The sequence below is a fragment of the Ursus maritimus genome, unplaced genomic scaffold (assembly GCF_017311325.1).
Source record: "Ursus maritimus isolate PB19 unplaced genomic scaffold, ASM1731132v1 scaffold_1, whole genome shotgun sequence".
Lineage (NCBI taxonomy): Eukaryota > Metazoa > Chordata > Mammalia > Carnivora > Ursidae > Ursus > Ursus maritimus.
In genome coordinates, this window is record NW_024423343.1 from 75,203,006 (window position 1) to 75,222,794 (window position 19,789).

The following is a 19,789-nucleotide window of genomic DNA, read 5'->3' on the forward strand; positions in this document are numbered from 1 at the left end:
TATATATATTCCATTTTCCACAAATGGAATTCTCACTAGAAAAACTGTTCTGCATTTAACTTTTCTCACATAACAATACTGGAGACCTTTCTTATCAGTACACATAGCCATAATTCTATTGCATATTTTTAAGATTCCACCATTTTTTAAGATTTATTTATTCAAGAGAGGGAGAGAGAATAGGGAGAAAGAATTTGAGATACAGAAAAGATCATTAAAATCTCATAATGTATCTTAATTTATAAAAGGATCCAACAGACTAATATTTCAAGATTAACTAAGCTTTATTTCATCAAAAACATAACTCAACTTTAATCTCTGGAAGATGCCCCAAGAAAGAATAAAAGTCACAAAATATCCATTTTTACAAATAGTATTGCTCAAGACAATTGAAGATGGGTCCAATAGATCTTGACATTATATTGAGCATTAAAGCATGAAGCCAATTAAGTGACTTTGAGTAGGTAAGGATAGGTTCTAAGATCTTGTAATTTCAAAAAAATAAAATTTGCAGAGTTTTGTTGTTGTTGATTTTGTCAGGTTTGGGAACTACTAGATCAGTGGTTCTCATGAACTAGGAGCATCAGTATCACCTAGAAACTTATTAAAAATGCTGAATTTGTGGGCTCCATCCCACACCTACTGAATCAGGAACTCTAGAGCAGGCAAAGTCTAGTAAAATAAGTTTTACATCTTCCAGGTAATTCTAATGCCAGCTAAAGTTTTACTTCATTAGTCTAAGAAACATCCCCCCAGATCACCAATTTCTTGAGATTTAGAGGTCCCAATGTGTGCTTCTCATCACTGCTTCTATGTATTAGGGGAGACCTGCAATGATTTTATGACTAATTATTTGGCTGAACGATGATAATTCCTGCTAATAACCCACACTGTTTCTGCCTTACTATTGTGCCTAAACTATCTCGTGACATAAAAATTCTAATTGTTGTGAATTTTGGTTCAGGAGATAATTTATATGGATGAATGCAGGACGGTTGGTAATACTAGGTGAAATAACACATGCAAAAAATTAACAAAGTTTGGAATACTGTACAAGTTAAAAGTATTATTAATTGCTGCATGTGTTACTTATATTTTTCTAAATTTAAATTTGTGCTTTTCTTTAAACAAAGTTTTTCTTATTGAGAGTTAGTCATTCATTATAGAAAATAGACAATAAAAAGAAATAGAACCTGCAATTCTAAAACCTAGGTAAATTATTTAAATTTTGGTTGTATCCTCCCAGTCCTTTTGGGCTTTCGTTTTCCTCTTCTTTTTTGCCTTAGTCATCATTCTTTAACTAATGTGAATAAGCAAAACACACAATTTTACAAACACCGCCATAGAATAGGATAACATATTTGTGAAATTTTCAATGAAATATTTGAGTTACCCCACCCAGCTGCAGAGAGCACTGTATCATATCCTTAATACACAGTGGCCTCAAATTACAACGCTCATACAGTCACTGAAAACAGTTCACAGTTTCAGTCATTTTTCACTATAAGGAAGAAACTGAGTGGTTGTTTTCGACCTGTGCCTTTCTAAGAGAATGGGTCACTTCCCAACACACCCCTTCTCTTGGGAATTTTTACCAAGTTTTTAATGTTCTGTATCATGAAATTATGAGGGTAGAGTCTCGCTTATCTCTCAGCTAATAACTGAAAAACTTCAAATGAGTTGGCTTCATCTTTGATTGAACTCAGTATATACCAATCATCTCTGTAAATGTTCAGAAGCCTGTAAACTTCTCAATCCTAAAGCTGAACTAGATGGGCAGCTCAAAAACAAGAATAGCCCTTGACAATGCAAGATGCTAGATATCTGGTCTTAGCCACGAGAGGGACTTAATGTTAACTATTAACTAGTAGACGTCAAAGACTGACAAGTACCAAAAATCAAAAGCTTTTCAGACTGAAGGAACTCCATGAAGTCAATTACAATTCCTGTATGGCATACTTACAACATGTATATTAAAAGTACTAGTCCTACATTTAATTTAATGACAGTAGTCTTAGATTAAGCATTTTCTGGTAACAGCAAATCCTTCTATTTTTCTTATGTACTTATTTCAGGTTTGCCTCAAATAAAAGGTCATTTTATCACACCCAGTAGTAAGACTATGAAAAAAAATTGCGTAAATTGGAAATAGAACTAAGTGTGTGAAAAGTTATAAAACTTGGAAAATGTGACAGATACAAAAGTCAATGTACAAACACAAAACAACTCATATGTTGTATACTAGTGCAGTCAATTTGGCCTGAGAATAACCTTTCGCAGGAAGAACTAAAATTTGATTTTAACTCGATACAATTAAGTTTTATTTATCTCCCTGAAAAACAGGCTTACAGTAGGGGATGCTTCTGTAAGACAATTACAAAAGGAAAGCCCTTCCAATGCCACCTAGGGAAGATATGGGGAGATGAGTTCCAAAACCAGGTGACAGCATCTCTCACATCTCCCTGGCTGGTCTATCTCACCAATAAAGATGAACACTGATAGCCTAATCCTATTAGCCATTAGGATCAATTAACTCCCCAAATGCACTGATACCATGCTCATCATGTACCTTTTTTTGTTTAAATTCTAAACAGAGTTTCCCATGAAGACTTCTTTTAGGCAAAGAAGACAAGAGAATGGCAGTGTTGCAGATACTGTCGAAGCTAGGTCTCTTAAGATGACATTTGTGATTATACATTATATCTTATTAGCCTGTCACTAGTCAACTTGCAAGGACTTTAACTGCACTTAAAACACACTTTTCAGGGGCCCCTGGCTGGTTCAGTTAGTAGAACATGTGACTCTCGATCTTGTGGTCCTAAGTTTGAGCCCCATGTTGGGTATAGAGGTTACTTAAAAATAAAATCTTCAAAAACAAAAAAACCCACACTTTTAAAAAATGAGATTCTCACCCTGTAAAAGTATTTCTTAAACTGTGGGGCATCAAAATCACCTATAAAAAATAAAGATTCTTGGACTCTACCCTGGGCCAAAACAAAACTTAGAGGTACTTTTTAAGAGTCCAAGTGATTCTTAAGCATACTAAAATGAGAGCTGCTGCTAAAAGCTGCTTTTAATGAGCTATGCCAATCTTGGACTAGACTTAAACTGCAATAAAAAAACTCTGCAGCGTGCAAGATTTTTATTAATCTGCCTAGAAAGAGAACTCTTTCATGGGAGAGTAGTTACTATGCTTACATTATTTGATTCTAAAAACCAGCTGATTCTCAAAGAATTGAGGCAATTTGTAACAATATTTAAATAGGAATCACTGACATATAAAGATAACAACTATGGACAATAGTGATTACAGCAAAAAGAAGCATAATAAACAAAACAATCAAACATTACGTTTACCTATGAGGTACCTACCAAACAAGACAAAATAAATGCAATGAAATACAATGAAATTGGTAGAATTTAAAAAGGCTGCATTCTGCTTTTCCTGCAAATAATGCACAAATTCAACACAGTTTTTATTAAAGATTGTTTCTTCATGTGAAAACTTTTATATCAATTGTAAACAGGTAAGGATATAATTCCACAGGCATTACTTCATGGATAAGCTAATGCAGCAATCCTTCTTCATATCTAAGTTAACTCAGGATTGATTTGAATACAAGTCAAAATTTGAAAAAAAAAAAAAAAACTGGCCTATTTTCAACAATCAGCTGTCTCAACTGGACTTTTAACCAGAGGGTAGTAGTCAACTCAAAACAAAGAGATTATATTGTATTTTTCTCCCAAGGGAAGAGAATTCCAGCCTAGAACAAGGTAAGGGCAAGTGTTATTTCAGTAACCTCAACTTTATAGGAACTTAATCACCTAGGCACTGCTTCTCTGAGACAGGTTAAGAATTCTATCCCTTGCTAGAGAAAAGCATTTTCTATTACACGTTATAATGAATATTTGTTATAAAGATAATTATGCCCACTTTAAAGTTATCCCCAGGAAACTGACCGAATTAGTCCACTAGATGTTGAGTATACTCTCTATTTGACCACTAAAGCATTGGTTCAAAATAAGGATTTTTGTTTTGGCATAACTATTGTTTAAGAGGGTTTTTTTGCCACAAAGATACAGCAATTTCTCCTCACTCCTGAGACTGTTCCTGAATCTTGAAAGTGAATTCATGCCATTAGCAAACACTTACTGATCTTCATATTTGCTGTCACAGTATTAGCTATCTATCAGGCACATCTAAAAGCAATACCAGACTAACTGGAAGTGGAAAAAGAAGCAGGGCAATGACAAAGCCTTATTATATTCCTTTTGATACCGAACAAGCCGTTCCTTCAGATGACAAGTGCCACCTATGCTTTTCATTAATGCGAATGAAGTTTGCCAACTTTTAAATAGCAATGTAGAATTCATGCCTCATTCTTAAAATTCTGTTCTATTCTTGCTGCATCAAGTTGACAGATCAATAAATGCTATGAAAAGCCTCATAATCTTGGCTGTTTTTAGAGACAAACAGTGTAACATACACTGATAAAATGTGTAACTGTAAAGTACATTTTCTCATGCAAGAAGTTGAGAAGACCACAGAGAAGTTTTCATGGGACATCTAACTAATTTGTTTCTATAATTTGAAGATAAAGGTATCCCCTTCTGCAAAATCAGTCAGACTGTATTTTGTATCATTGTGAGGGCATTAGCCTTGAAGAGGTAGATTAAATAGGTCAGCTAAAATTGGGAGAGGGGGTGACATGCAGGATAGGAACTTAACCATTTTTTTTTTTTCCAATTCAGAGTGACTAATCAAATAAATTCCAGCAAACAGGAGTAAAATATCCCAAACAGGTAAAGTTCTGGACACTTCAAAATCATTTTGGCAAAAAGAAAGAACTACCAGATAAATAACCTTTGAAGTTTTCACTAGTAATCTGTATGGCATTCTTTTTCTCTTTTTTTTTTTTTAAGATTTTATTTATTTATTTCACAGAGAGAGAGCGAGCACAAGCAGGGGGAGCAGAAGGGAGAGGGAGAAGCAGGGACCCTGGGATCATGACCTGAACTGAAAGCAGATGCTTAAGGACTGAGCCACCAAGGTGCCCCTCTGTATATAGAAACTCAAGTATGACTCTTAGTCATCATTAACCTGTGCAAGTATGCCCAATACTTTTTACATTTTTTAAAAAACAAGTTGCTTATAAGGAGATATAAACTTAAATTTCTCCTGAGGTCTGCTTAAGACGTCATCCTTGCTAAGTTCAGGAGGAAGTTTTTTTTATGTTTTTAATTCCTGGGAAAAGGTATAGGGAGACTTTTCCAGAAAGTAACCAGAAAATGTTAAATAGTCTCTGGGTCTTGGGGCGCCTGGGTGGCGCTGTCGTTAAGTGTCTGCCTTCAGCTCATGGCATGATCCCAGTGTTCTGGGAGCCCCTCCTTCTCTGCTAGGAGCCTGCTTTTTCCTCTCCCACTCCCCCTGCCTGTGTTCCCTCTCTCGCTGGCTGTCTCTCTCTGTCAAATAAATAAAATCTTTAAAAAATAAAAAATAAAAAAATAGTCTCTGGGTCTTTGAAACATACAGTTGTGTTCAAATTGTATTTCTAGCATATGTGGTGTATACACATACACACCAAGTATATATAAAAAGAAAATCTAATAAAATTTACCACACACAAACACGAATAAAAAATTAAGACTGAATGAACTGCAGAAGGGATTAACTATTTTATCCAAAATTTTGTAGAGTTTAAGCATGATCCTGAAAAATAAAAATGAACTCAAAAGCAAATCAAGTGACAGTTAAGTTTATACCTAGTAGCCCAGTGTCTATGTCCTCTTCAGTCTTTAAATTCTCAGCATGTAACTCTGTAAATACAAAAAAAGGGGCTTGAGTAAAAAAGATGATTTTACAATTTGAATAGTAGCTCAAAAGCTGGATAAATATTGTGGTGCTGTGGAAAGTGCTCTGGAGTCAGAAACAAATGGGTCCAAATTCTGATTCCATTTATCAGCTATTGGACCTTCAGTATGCAAATAAAGCATGTATGAGTCAACTGCCATATATACACAAAGCTTCTTAAGCTTCTTAAGAGTTATTGTGAAAATATTTTAAGTTTATTTATTTAATCTCTACATCCAATGTGGGGCTCAAACTCAAAACCTCAAATCACATGCTCTTCCAACTGTCAGCCAGGTGCCTCGGAAAATATTTTATGTAATGCATATTACACAGCATATTAGGTTCCTTTCTTCCATTCTCAAAAGTAAGCACAACTCAATGTCTTCCGCAATGGATTCCACTTGAAAAGTTTTGTGACTTAATGATATAAAGGAAATCTCTCACAGCACAAAGGAAATAACCTACAACTCTGAGATACAGTGAAAAAAAGGAGGGGAGTGAAAAAAGAATGAAACATTGGCACCCACATATTTAACATTGATAGTTTACACCCAATATCATCGTATAAAGAGGTTCACATTCACTTTCCAACCTGTCTTGTGTATGAAAATCAAGCCTGAGTTGTTAGCTGCCATCTGCAGCCCAGTAGGAGCCTGGAAGCAATGAGGAAAAATTAAAACTGGAGTTGAGCTGATTTAATTCTATTTAGTGAAGTAAAACTAATACTTGAGTGGCAACCTGTTGGGTGCTTCTCATAGAACTAAAGTAGTTTTTGTTTTAATTTTTGTCAATAACTTGGCCACAGTCACACACGAATGAGAACTGAGATTTAAACTCTGGCCTGATTCTTTCCACTGTAACATAAATATCCAGCCATATAGTTTACAATATAAATTTTGAAAAATCTTTCATGGTACATCTCTTTCTATTCCAATCTGGCTGATATTTAAACATCACACTCAAGAAAATAAAACTAATAATCAGGTAAGTAATATGTTATCTAGCTCCTGTTATAAAACTTTACCACTACACTCGGTTGAAAACCTAATACAAAATCAAGAGGAGCTAATTATTTGATCTATAAAAGTAGAACTTTAGGCTGTGGGATGGAAATCCTCTCTTTCTGGAACTCTGTGAGTGTTCAAAGGGATCAGCGGATAGCACACCATTAACCATTTGTGGATTAAAGCCTTTGAATACGTATAGCCTATTTTAATTACACACACACACACTTTTCACCCTCTTTTAATGACTATTGTCCTACATATTGCTTAATTTTGCAAACATTTCACCCCAAGTGTTCAATGACTATATTGTTTCTTCAAGAGTACCCATTTAATCAAGACCCTTTCTTAAAATGTGTCTCCTAAGCTTGGACCAGGGTCCTCCACCATTCAGAAAACAAAACAAAACAAAGGAGATGAGCAAAGAAAGGTGCCAACGAGGACTCTGGGTGAAAGACGCTACCAGCCTGCCAGCCTCTGACTGGGAGGAGAGAGATGAAAGGCAAGAGCCACGTCCAGGCTCAACTTTATTCTGGACAGACTTTCAAGGCCGGAGCTTCAGTACCTTTTACGATCAGGTAGGCGATGGCGAGGAGGAAGGCGAGGAGGATGGCGAACAGCAGGGAACAAAGAATTGAGAGGACCTGGACCGGCCACCGCCGAGCCTGGGCTCGGCCGCTCGCAACCGCAGAGAAAATGCCATTGCGCTTATCGAGTAGAACTGGAGACCCGTCCCCGTCCCGCTGGAGTAGCGAGCCCTTTCTAGGCTCCGACGACGCCCCGGCCGAGAACTCCGCCCGCAGGTCACGGGCCACTTGGTCGCATCCGTCCTCCTCATCCACTTCACCCTCACCCCAACTATCGCCCTGCGTGAAGGCGGAAAACGCCGGCCGGGAAAACGTGACAGGGGTGTCGAAACGACCGCGAACAGCAGCGGAGCGCCGCCCGCTCTCCACGAACGACATGGCGGGAAAGACCAGAAGGCCGGCGGAGGTCTAGAGACTCCCACCCGCCCCGCCCCGCGCTCGCAGCAGCCAATCCGCGGCCAAGCCCCCCCACAGCCTCCACCACCCAGCAATGGCGCGTAGGGGTGCGCAAAGGTGTGCAACTGGGCGGGGAAGGTGCAGTGGGACCTAAAGAAAGGCTGGGCGCCCCTGGGACAGCGCATGACCCCCGTTCAGCAGAAAGCAAAGGAAGCAGAGAAGTGCGCAGAAAGAGGCGAGCGGAGGCCAAAGGTAGCCAAGTCTCCTCTCCCTGCAGTGCTTCGTCCCGGCCAGAGACCTCCGCCACGGCCGCGTCACCTCGAGACAGGCGCGCGCCCCGCCAAAGCCGCCTCTTTTCGACGCCCGGTCCTAGCGCCCGCCCATATCCCTCTGATTCGCATTTTCGAACCGATTTGCTTTCTCCCCTCTTCCGCTATACGCTCCTACTCCAATCTGGCTTCTTTCCCATCGCTCGCCCCACTCCCCCCTTAACTGCCCTTCTCTCTTTTCTCATTGTTCTCCCCGCCCCTATCACAACTTCCCTCCACGGTGTTCGACACGCCTCCTTCCCGCCCCCTCCGCGGGCTGTCCAGCTGGTGCTTACGGAGCTGGAACCGTCTCCTGAGTCCCCCCGCTCCTCTCCTGTTCCCCGCCCCCTCCTCCTCCTCCTCGAGCACCGCGCGCGCACCCCCGCGCGCGCCTGGACCCAGCCACCGCTAACGCTAGAAGCTGCTTACCCCACCCCCACCCACCCCACCCTACCCCGGGCAGCCTCAGGTTTGTGGGGCGTACGTAACTCGGGCGGAGCGGGTGAAGGTGGCAAGCCCCAACTGCCCCACCCCCTACGGGGTGAGGTGGTCTAAGCTCGGGAAGCTGGGACACGGTTGTCTTCCCTTCCCCGGGGAAAGTTGGTGGAGTTTTCCCGGCGGAGGCGCAGAAACTTCCTCCGTCCCCCTCCCCCCCCTCCATGCAGGCGACGCCGACTGAGGCTGAGGGCGAATCGCCGCAGAGCTGCGTGTCGGCAGCGCACTCTGATTGGACAGTGGGGAAGCCTGTCAGCTTATTGGCCCCGCTGATCCCGCCCCGTAGCGCAGGGCAGCCTTTAACCTTTGGCCCGAGCGGGCGTCAGCCACTCAGATCGCTTCTTGTTGGTATGTGTAGCGGCAGTGGCCGCCGGCGGAGCAGTCTGAGCCCGACGATGAGGCCGGGGACGGGAGCGGAGCGCGGAGGCCTCATGGTGAGTGAAATGGAGAGCCATCCTCCCTCGCGGGGTCCCGGGGACGGGGAGCGGAGATTGTCCGGCTCAAGCCTCTGCTCCAGCTCTTGGGTCTCTGCTGACGGCTTCCTGAGGAGACGGCCCTCGGTAAGGGATCGGTGGAGCAGGGGGAAAGCGGCACAATGAAAAACGAAGTCAGAGAGGCAGGAAGCTTTTTCCAAAAGGAGAAGAAGATAAGAGTGGACGAAGAAAGAGCTCGAGATGGTGGGCTATGTAACGAGGAAGAAAAATGGAGAGCGGGGATGCACAAAGGGAAGGATGTGGGTCCCTGGAAGTTCCCATTGGGCTTGGCCTAGACAGATGCGCGGTGGAGGTGCTGGGCCTTGGGCGGGGTGAGCGTTTTGGAGAGGTAGGCCCGCTGTAGCAGGGAGGGGGAGGCGGAAACTTGATTATATAGACTTTGAAAGAGGCTGCTAAAATCTGTTTTCGCCAGTAATAGTGGTGTCTGCAAGGGGTACAGTTGGGAAGATTGGCAAGGGATAATTACCTGGTTTTAAGACTTGGAACAATAGGCATACAGGTAAAGAAATAGTTGTCTTTTAAAAGGGAATTAAGATGGATGTATTAGTCGTTTGTTTTTAGGGTCTCTGAGTGATAGACCTTAGTCTGAATTTTTTTTTTTTTTTGGCAGAAGTAATTTTACTTGTGTTGAAGATTCTATTAGGAAATAATATGTTCATATGTTAGGAGTTAAGTGTCCCTGGGTACGCATATTGTTTGTGTTAAAGACCAGCTCTTATCTGAATTAATTTGGTAAATTCTTGTTCGAAGTTTAAAATTAAACATAAATTTTAATAATAGTTACTGTTAAGACATTAACTAGCTATCTTCTGTGAAACAGAACGAAGTTGTGGTTTCTTCACCCATAACAGTATTTAAATTGGTTTTAACATTCATGTTCCCCAAGTTTAATAAGCTAACTAGTAACTGATTAAAGCAGCCTGCTTTAAAAAATAAAATCTGTACTCTAGCTGTCCAGTAATTATTTTAACTTTTCCTGGTTCTGTAATTTGATCAGTTGCAAGCTCGTTGTAAATACTGGTGGGTGGTGCATTTTCTTTAAGACAAAGTATAAGCTGACCCAATAATTGAATCACACATTGGTCTAATAAGCCATTGCACGGAACCGATTTGTTGAAATCAGATTTTTGAGAAGCATTTGTTCTTACTTGCTAATTTTTAAATTGTCCCTGTTTTTCAGATGGGGCACCCCGGCATGCATTATGCCCCAATGGGAATGCACCCTATGGGTCAGAGAGCCAATATGCCTCCTGTACCTCATGGAATGATGCCGCAAATGATGCCCCCTATGGGAGGGCCGCCAATGGGACAAGTAAGAATGTTTTTGTTTTATTTTGTATTTGTTTGTTTATTTTTGCCTGTGGTATCATTGTGTCAAGGTTTCAAAACCTGGGTCAATATTTGTAGCTGTTTAAGGATTAGTTTATGTCAAAATAATATTGTCAAATAAGTCAAATGTTGAGTCATGACACTAATCAAATTTTGAATGTAAGGAAAAGTCTTCTGTATAAAAGATTTATTTTCTACCACAACAAAACTAGGAGTTCTTTTTTCAAGTAACTGTATATATAGTCTTTTTAGTTTAATAACTTTCTTTTTCCAAGTATGTCAGTTGAAGTTAATGTTTGAAGAGTGAATATTATTTTATAGGTCAACATAATTTATGTCCATGGACCACATAAATGCCTAGAATCTAAAAATAGCAATTGTTTAGGTCTTTGCCTTAGAATAAAGTTTATTCCTCAAATAGCTTCTTTTTCTGTATGTGTGTGTGCGTGTGCGCAGTGGGGATAGAGCAGGGAGATTCTACTCTAATTTGATTCTTCATAGGACAGTGCCAAATAGGTGGTTCATTTTCCACTTACACTATTTTGTTTCTGTTTTGGTTTTAAATGCTTATTGCTTCTGCACTCCTGCTTTTGAGCTGTCCCTTTCATCCCCAGCATAAATTGTAAATGGACATTTTGTGGGAGTGATGTAGATCAAAAGGTTTTAATGCTGACTCAGTGAATTCAGTAGAACTGAGTTCCTAGAGAAGCATCCAAGAAAGGTAACAGGTTCAGTTACCATGAATAATTTTATGCCCCCTGTCAGGTTCTGTAATACACATATTCTTTGGTGGCTGAAGTTTTTCCATTTGAGTATCTCAAGAAATCATCAAAAATTTAGGCTGATAAAATATGTTGGAAAGCCGGTCTATTAGGTATGGTCTTTTTGCTAATTAATACTGTTTATGTTGATAATCACTTCAACCTTGATATTTTAAGTTATTGGTGAAATTGTAGTGGAGAAAGGAGCTTGCTTTGTGTCTTTCTCTTTTAACTTAACCTTAGGAGTAGAAGGGCTTAATGTCAAGTGATTTTCTTCTTTTTTACTTGTAATGTAGCCCTTAATTTTGTATAAAAATCTTTACTCAAAGACACCAGGCCCAAAAGATTCTGCCTGTAGGAGTTTTTGGGGGTTTTTTTGTTGTTTGTGTTTTTTTTTTTTTTTTTAAGAACCATTTATTCTGTTGTTCTAGAATAACACAAGTTTTAAAACTCCCTTAGGTGATGGAGAAACAACTCTGATTCCTCTTCTGTTTCTTTCCATCTCTAAGCAGCAAGGAGCTCTTCTGGTTTTCTTAGTAGAGCTGCTCTAACTAGATAATGAGCTTTAAAAAATATTTATTCTTTAAATGCTCTGGTTCTTATTTAAAATTAGTTTCTTTCCACAGAAAGATAAAATAAAACAATTTGCTACTGCCAGATGCTTCTCTCTTTTCTGGGGCCTTCTGTTTCCATTGGGCCAATCAAGGTAAGTTTTGCAAGGGATTGACCTGCTTACCCTTGCTGTAATGGTGCTATTGCACTACCAAACCAAGACACCAGCTAGTCATTTCTAGTAAAATGCAGATTTTATTTTTTTTTTTTTTAAGTACTTTTGTGTATCTCATTGACATAAGCTGGTCACAGTTGCTTTATGGCCCTTTCTCTTTAGCTATATCAGTGACCATTTTCCTAGTAAGATTACTTGCTATTTGGTACACGTCTGTTCAAATACTTTGAATTTTACCTTGTGGTTTTCTTCTTTTTTCCTAGACCAGTGTATGCCATGTACCTTTAAGTGTACCTGACTATTTGGATGTTTAAAAGTCTCTCTCTCCCTGTTGGCTCCTGTTAGGATAATGAAGGAGTGACTTAAGAGTCCAGCTGTTAGGGTCCCAAGAGAATCCCCATTGTTTTTCCTTAAAATTAGGTTGTCTCTTTTTTTCCTCTTAATATCTAACTTATATGGGGCCCAAATCTTGGTAAAACTAATTCTTACTTGAGCTTTGGTAACAGACTGGGAGGGCATAGATAATTTAAATATACTCGGGTAATCTAGAAATCTAATTTAAAGCCCCGTAAGCAACTTGCTTAAAAATGAAAGTTAACAATTAGCAAAATTATCTTTTTTCTGTCCACCCACTCTGAGGTATTAATGGTCAGAAGTTAATGAGAAACAGCAGAATGCCTATATAATTCACTGTGTTGACACAAAGTTGGTAGGGTTCTGCCATTCAATTTTTAAAAATCAGTTTACACATTTTTTAGACTTTGGTACTGAAGGTTATGGAACCTTCATGTATATCACCTAGTTCACATTAATATCTCATTCTAGGAACAGCTGAAAATGAAAATTGGTGCCAGTCTTACTTGCTAAATGATTCCAGTCTTACTGGAATGTTACTCAACGTGACATGAAACTTTAAAACTTGTTTGTAAAATAAATGCTGACTGGACAGAATAACAACATACAGAAGTTAGAATTTTTCAAATGCATCAAGTTATTTATTTAAAAGAGCATTATGGTTTTCTGAAGGAGTTTTTTGTTTGTTTTTATTCAGGAGATAACCTGTGCCCTTTTTAGAATTCAGGCTGAATCTGTTACTACTAAGAAATAGATTTCAAGTTTATCTCGGTTATCTATTGTATAGGTTAAATTTGCCTCTTACTGTATGTTCATATGGGAAGGTTGTCCTTCTACTTTTACAGGATTACAGAATCTTACATTTGAAAGGGACCTTGAAAGTTGTATAGACTTTAATATGGAAATTAAATAATGTTTTATCACTGGTTAAAAAACCATTATTAATAAAGTAATTTCCCTGCTTGGTGGCAATACTCAAAAGTTTGCAGTAGAGATTTACCTTAAGATGTGATTGTATGTGAGGCCATTTTCTATTTACATAGTAATGTTTTGCTTTTAAAAGGTTTTCACATCTTATTCATTTTTGTTGTTCTTTCTACACAAATGACATCCAAGTCCTGCCTTTATCACAGGTGATTTTGCCTTCACGGAAAGCCATCTCTTAGGTGGCTCTTTCTTTTTTTAATTTTTCTTTTAATGAGAAAAGTAGAGTAAAAGACTTAAGGTCTCTTTCAGCTCTAACAACCTATGGTTCAGTTCAGATCATTTGATAAGAACAGGTGATATGTATGAGATTTTATGGGTTGACATGGACATAAAAACAAAATTCTTTTAGTAATGCCTCCCTAATTCTAATCATTCAGTACTTTTTTGCCTTTGTTCAATAAATTGATAAATGAATGCTTTTCACAAATGAGTTTGATTTTCTTGTTCTTAAATGCAAGTGAGGCAGGCTTTAACAGATCTTGAGTTTATTCCTGCTGCCATCTGGACCCAAGTAGTTACACTCCCATGCCCAGGATACTTTTAACAACTTTTGAGCTGGTTTTCTTGCTTCAGGCCTGCCCCCTCAAATTCTTTTAGAATTCCGCATGTTGTCTCTTTGCCCAAGAACCTCCAGTGTTTTTCTATACCTATGGCATAATGTCTAAATTCCACAATTTAACTTTAAAGAATCTCCCAGAGTACAACTCAGTGCATGATTCTGAGCTGCATGTCTTTATACTCCCTAATTTGAACCCAGGCTGATCTTTTTATGATATCTTGAGTGATTGTGTTAGTTCATGACTGAGCTTGTGCTATTCATGCTCTCCTGCCCACAGCTCACTACCACCATGAACTTTCCTTATCTAAGTTCTGCCATTTCAAGTTCTGCCTTCTCCGGGAGATCAGCATACTTCGCCCAGCGTACACCTCCCCTTCAAATTATTAAAATAAAATCCTATGAAATCTGCCTGTAACTCTGTTTTACTTATTTTGGGACTTAATTTTGATTTGTTTTGTTTAATGGTGTATTTGCTCTGTCTTTCCAGCACGTAATAGACTGTAAGCTCTCAGAGGGCAGGGCCTGTCTTTTGTACTTTTTAAGAAGTCCACAGGTGCTGAGCACAGTTCTTGGCACAGCATGGGTGCTCAGTAAAATACTTGTTGAATGAATGAAACAAAAACATGTTCTTTACTACATTATAGGCTATGGAGATAGTAGATGTTACATGTGACTATTTTCAGTGGTTACTTGTGACTTTACACTGTTACAACTTAGTTCTTATTTTTAGTGTTTGCCTCTCTATAGTTTTTTCATTTGATAAAAATGGAAGATAAAATGTAATAATTTTTGGTGAATAAAGCAAAAATACATATTTCCATTTATTTTAAATTTTAGGCAAATGTATTTCTATCTGTCTGTGATGGTCTTTTTAAGAAGTTTTACCACAAAATTTCCCATACCCTCGGGGGAAGTGATGATTTGGAATAGAGGCCTTCCAGAGAAATCCAAAGTGTTGGTATCTTAGATTTCTCTGACTGACTTGATTTGACCAATTGATTTGTTCCTGTTGCGTTTGAATTACCATTATTTTGGGTATTTACAGAATCCATGCCATTGAATTGGACATTAGTAAGTGACAAAAAGACTTTTTTCCCCTTAAGTTATTTGTTCATAATTCTTGAATCTCAGTAACTTTCTGTATGCATTTACATTATTCAGGCAAGTACTTATTAAAAAATAGATTGACCCAGACCTAATGTATTTGTATAACTTAGTAAGAGGCTGTGTATGTAGTTAGATTTTGACAGATTTATTAATGGTACTATTTTCTTTAGATAGCATTTCAGTTGAATATGAACTCATCTATTTAAAAACTTTAGCTACAGTAGTGCTTCTGAGTATGGAGAGTATTTGGAGAGATCTAAGAAGACAATATAAGTGTGGAAGAATGAACTATACTCCTCTCCTCCCTTGAGATTCACAGGGCACAGTATTTTCTAAAGATGCTGAGAAGTTTCGCAGAAGCCTTTTATTTTAAAACTGTTTTTCTCAGTGTTTCTTGGTTTGTTTGTTTTTTAACCATCTTCCCCTCCCCCACTTCCCCAGGCTCCCTTACACTCCTTTTATGTGTTTATTTTGCTTTGTCTAGCACACTGCATGGAATTAACGTTGCATGGAATTAGCATTTTGGGAGAAATCCTGTATTGAAGCTGTTTTCCAATTAAGACTGGTCTGTAGGAGGAAAAAGGCAACATCGAAATTAGTATTAACAGATACGATGAAGTACTGGTAAAATGCAACAAATCTATTCATTAAGGAACACGTTTAAAAAGGAAAGAGAACAGAACTCAACAGGTTAACAGGTTGATTTTTAATTGGGTTTGTTAGAAATACTGATGATGTGACTTAAAATCATCATAAAATTGTATCAGTAGCTAGTAAAGCTACCTGTGTATATCCTATAGCTCTGTACTAGGTTGTTTGTTTTTAACTAGAGAAATGGTAAGGCTAAATTGTGAAGGTTTTTAAGTAGGAATGAGTATATTACTGTCTCATGTAGAAGTTGTTGGTCTTTCATTCTTATTCTTTTTTCCATACCTTCATATAACTTTTAGTCAGTAGGCATTTAAGTCTCTTGGCTGTGGTGTTAAGATGTATAGTGTATTTATCCGGCACTGAAAACTTACAAGCATTCCCTCTCGTGCCTGGCTGAACTTTATTTTCTCATCTCCTAACTCCTGATTTGGCTGTCATGCTGTTTGTAGACAGTTGGACGTTTTGTGGAGATGAATCGTTTATATTTCTTTTCTTTCTCTAGTCAGTAATCATACATTTCTTTTGCTTATTAATGAAAAGTTAATTGTAGTTAGTGGTAGTACCAAAGATAATGATGTTTTGCATAATGGGCTTTAAAGAAAATCTCCTTCTAATTGCTTCTTTTTTACTTGGTACAATGCACTCAAAGTGGAAATCTGAATCTTCTCCAAATCCGAGTGATGCTGGTAGCTATGTCTTTTGAAAGACTAAATATGTCAGCAAATGAGGACTGTTCTGAGTTGAAATATAATTTGCTTTATCTTCAGCTTTGATTTTTTTTTTTCTTAAAACTTCTTTGTTTTAGACTTAAAAAAACAAAGTTCTAGCTACAATGCAAACATAATTTTACTCATTAGGGCCTGATCTTCTGTTTGGGTTAAGACTTTTTAAGTTATCTTTTGATTAGTGAATGAGCATTAAGTTTCCGTTCAAAAACATGGGCTTTGGTATAGTTTCCTTGGCCATGTGATACAAGAAAATGGTTAATTCTCTGAAAGGTGATTTTTCAGTAATTTCAAGGTCATTATGTATTTATTAGCATATATTAAATATAATAGAAAATTTTTCTCTTCTATACAGAAATAAGAATTGGTCATAAAATTGTCTACTGCAAGTATTTGAGTTTCTGCTATGTACGTGTACCTGTCCTTTGCACTAGTAGTATGTACATAAATGAGACATGCTCCTTATTCTAAAGGTGCCTACAATTGAGAAGAAACTAAAAAGTTTCATGTAAACAATATATAATGATTTAGCTAGATATAAAACTGAATTTAAAGGATTTGGAGTAAGAAATAATAACAGTCTTACGTTCCTCCATACTTGGGTCCTAGAGGGCTTGTGTTCAAAAGAAGGTTTAGGTGACTTTCTAGAGCAAGTTTTAAAGTCTAAATCTGTATGACTTGAGACCTCACAGTTTGTGTGTATCCCTACTGTGTTTAGAGCTTTTTAAAAATTAAAATTATAGTTTATTTTCATTCAGCTCTTAAGTTTTTGTGTCATATATCCATACTCAGTTTTTCCTTTATATTTTCTTTGACCTCATTTAAGAAGTTTGGAGTTTAGTAAGAGACAGTGGGCTAAGTATCATTAATAATTTAAAGTATTTACTTGCCCTTTGGCATATAGTTTGTGTTTTGTTTTGTTTTGTTTTAGTGTTTCAGAGAATAGGGTTGTGATACCTAATCTGTTTTAGAAGGAATTAAGGTTCTATCACTATCTTTGTGTTGGTTTGAAAGACCGATATACCTTACGGAACTTGATCCTTCGGACTCTGAAAAGAGGGTTGGCTAGAGGATGAATGTCTAATTTATAGGTTCGAGTAGTAAGGCCCAGGGAGTTACGTGAATTATCCAGTGACATTGCAGAGCCAGCACTAAATGTGATGCTTAAAATGGGATTGCCTTATTACATGTGTTGATTCCTACTGAAGATGATGGTTTTACATTATTTACTAGATGCCCTTAAAGAACCTAAGTGCCAATCTAATAATAGGGAATAGATGAGAGAAAGGACAATGAAGAGAAACTTTGATTATCTGAGTTGAAGGAGAGCTGTGGTGATAAAACAGCTGTCACTTATTGAGTATTGTTCTGTGCATCTTCTGTGCATTGCCCCATTTGATCCCTACAGCAGTGTTAACGGATGAGTGGTATTCTTCCCCATGTTACAGTCGAGAAAATTGAGGCCCAGATAGGTTAAGTAAATTAGCCCAAGATCATGCAGCTGCTAAGTGACCAAGCTGGAATAGGGTTTCTGATAGTTTCACTCTGGAGTGTGCTTAATAGCTGTACTGGACTGCTACCCTGTATAGCAGTATGAGATTACATCATTAAGCTAGTAATCTCCTTAGAATCTGAAGGAATAGTGTATACTTCAACAATTCTAAACTATCCAGGTTGAGAGAATTTAGCAAACTAAATATTTTTGAATCCTGGCAATTAACTTACTAAATGGTAAGGTTCTTTTCCATTTGGAACAGTTTATGCAAATGTCTGCTTTTTTTTAATCTGAATGTTATATCAAAATGATAAATGTCTTAAGTTTATGTATAATTGTAATGAAAAGGAAGTGAGGTTAAATGATTGTCCCAAAATGTAACTACTGATTTTGGGTTGTTAAGGATATGCTTTAAAGAGGAGTATTTCTGTTTATTTCTAATTGAATGAATATCTAGTTACATTCAGAGATGTAGTTTTTACAGTTGTTCAGTGATTAATTTTTTTGCATTCGTTCATAAGGTAAGTTGGTGGTGTAAAAGTGGTTTTTAAATACTAGACTTAATAGCCTCTGTGTACTTGTGGAATTTGACTTACAGAGAAACCAAGTAAAAAGGCAAGAATCAAACTTTTTAGATAAGTTGAAACTCAGGTTTGCAGAAAGAATGTTTTTTTAAAATCAAATTTAAAAGTTAATGTTTAGACAAAAGATCCTTAGGTTGTGTGATTTCTTTCCAGCAGGAAAACCTTCAGGAAATAATTATGAAGAGAACTTTTGAAATGCCCATATGTGACGATCTTCACAATTGGGCTATTTTAGTTTTACGTTTTGTGCAACTTAACGTGTTGTAACATTGATGGAATTGCTTTTATTAGTTTACCTTTAGTTTTAAAAGTATCTGGCGAAGGGGCGCCTGGGTGGCTCAGTCGTTAAGCGTCTGCCTTCGGCTCAGGGCGTGATCCCAGAGTCCTGGGATCAAGCCCCACATCAGACTCTCCCACTGGGAGCCTGCTTCTTCCTCTCCTACTCCCCCTGCCTGTGTCCCCTCTCGCTGGCTGTCTCTCTCTCTCCATCAAATAAATAAAATCTTTAAAAAAAATAAAATAAAAATAAAGGTATCTAGCGAAAAGTGAAGCAGGCTTGTTTTACCTATCATTAGGAACTTTCCAAACTGGGATACTAAGAATGAGCAGACTGTGCAGTGCTCCCTAGTTTCTATTTGTTTTTAATTTTCTTCATACTGATATTCCTTCTGAGAATTGGTTTAACTTCTATCATTAAAAGAATAGAAATATACATAGAAAAATTTATATGGTATACCTAGAGAAATGGTTTGCAATTTATGAATAAAGTGGACCAGACAGTATATCTGAATTATTTTTTAGTTTTAAAAACTTCCAGAGTGTCCATAAAAAATTCAGATATTTAATGTTTTAGACAATTTAGCTTATGTCTCATATGTATGTGTTTTACCCTTCCCATTTTCTCCTGTTTCCTAACAGTTAAAAATTTGTAATTGTAACAATATATTTGCCAAAGTAGCTTAAATGGAAAATTTGTGAAGCTCTACATGGCTGTGATTTTATCATAGCTTGTCACTAAGCTTATATGAGCCACCACTTTGTAGCTTTAAAATGATCTGCTTCTGGAATTTATAGTGGCATCATTGTAGCAACTGTGTTAAGAATTTTTTCCTTTAACTGTTTTGAACCAACATCTTTGAACTTGAATGGTAAGACACTCCGTCATATTATGTGCCCTTAGAGAGAAAAAAAAAAAACCTAATGAAAAGTCTAAAATGCTCTGCAGATAAAGCTGGGAGCCCAAGGAACTATTTCCTTCATGTGAAGCAAGAAGTAAACCTTCCATGCAAAAAAGTGAAGACAAAGTAACTTTTGAATGCCTCAACTTTGGTTATTGGGCCAGTGAAGGGGAAAGTTACTTCTGAGAATTTGAACC

At 37.8% G+C, this 19,789-nt stretch overlaps 2 protein-coding genes across 11 annotated transcripts in view; one reads left to right on the top strand and one right to left on the bottom strand.

The window, feature by feature from the left end:
• Positions 1-8,281, bottom strand: part of ARL6IP6 (ADP ribosylation factor like GTPase 6 interacting protein 6) — a 35,842-nt gene extending 27,561 nt beyond the window's left edge. Inside the window, exons 1-2 of one of the 2 annotated variants that reach the window (XM_040644895.1) lie at positions 7,421-7,859; positions 5,764-5,817 (exon numbers count right to left, since the gene is read on the bottom strand). In XM_040644895.1, the coding sequence (XP_040500829.1) occupies positions 5,764-5,817; positions 7,421-7,820 (454 nt within the window). In that variant the 5' untranslated portion in view covers positions 7,821-7,859. Of the gene's footprint in view, positions 1-5,763; positions 5,818-7,420 lie in introns of both variants that reach the window. The other variant, XM_040644901.1, reaches the window with a different exon arrangement.
• A 193-nt stretch (positions 8,282-8,474) lies between these two features.
• The window catches only part of PRPF40A (pre-mRNA processing factor 40 homolog A), a 54,517-nt gene continuing 43,202 nt past the window's right edge, over positions 8,475-19,789 (top strand). For 3 of the 9 annotated variants that reach the window (XM_040644841.1, XM_040644852.1, XM_040644863.1), the window contains exons 1-2: positions 8,641-9,201; positions 10,316-10,447. In XM_040644841.1, the coding sequence (XP_040500775.1) occupies positions 8,806-9,201; positions 10,316-10,447 (528 nt within the window). In that variant the 5' untranslated portion in view covers positions 8,641-8,805. Of the gene's footprint in view, positions 8,616-8,639; positions 9,202-10,315; positions 10,448-19,789 lie in introns of those variants that run through there. The other 6 variants (XM_040644867.1, XM_040644878.1, XM_040644886.1 and 3 more) reach the window with 4 other exon arrangements.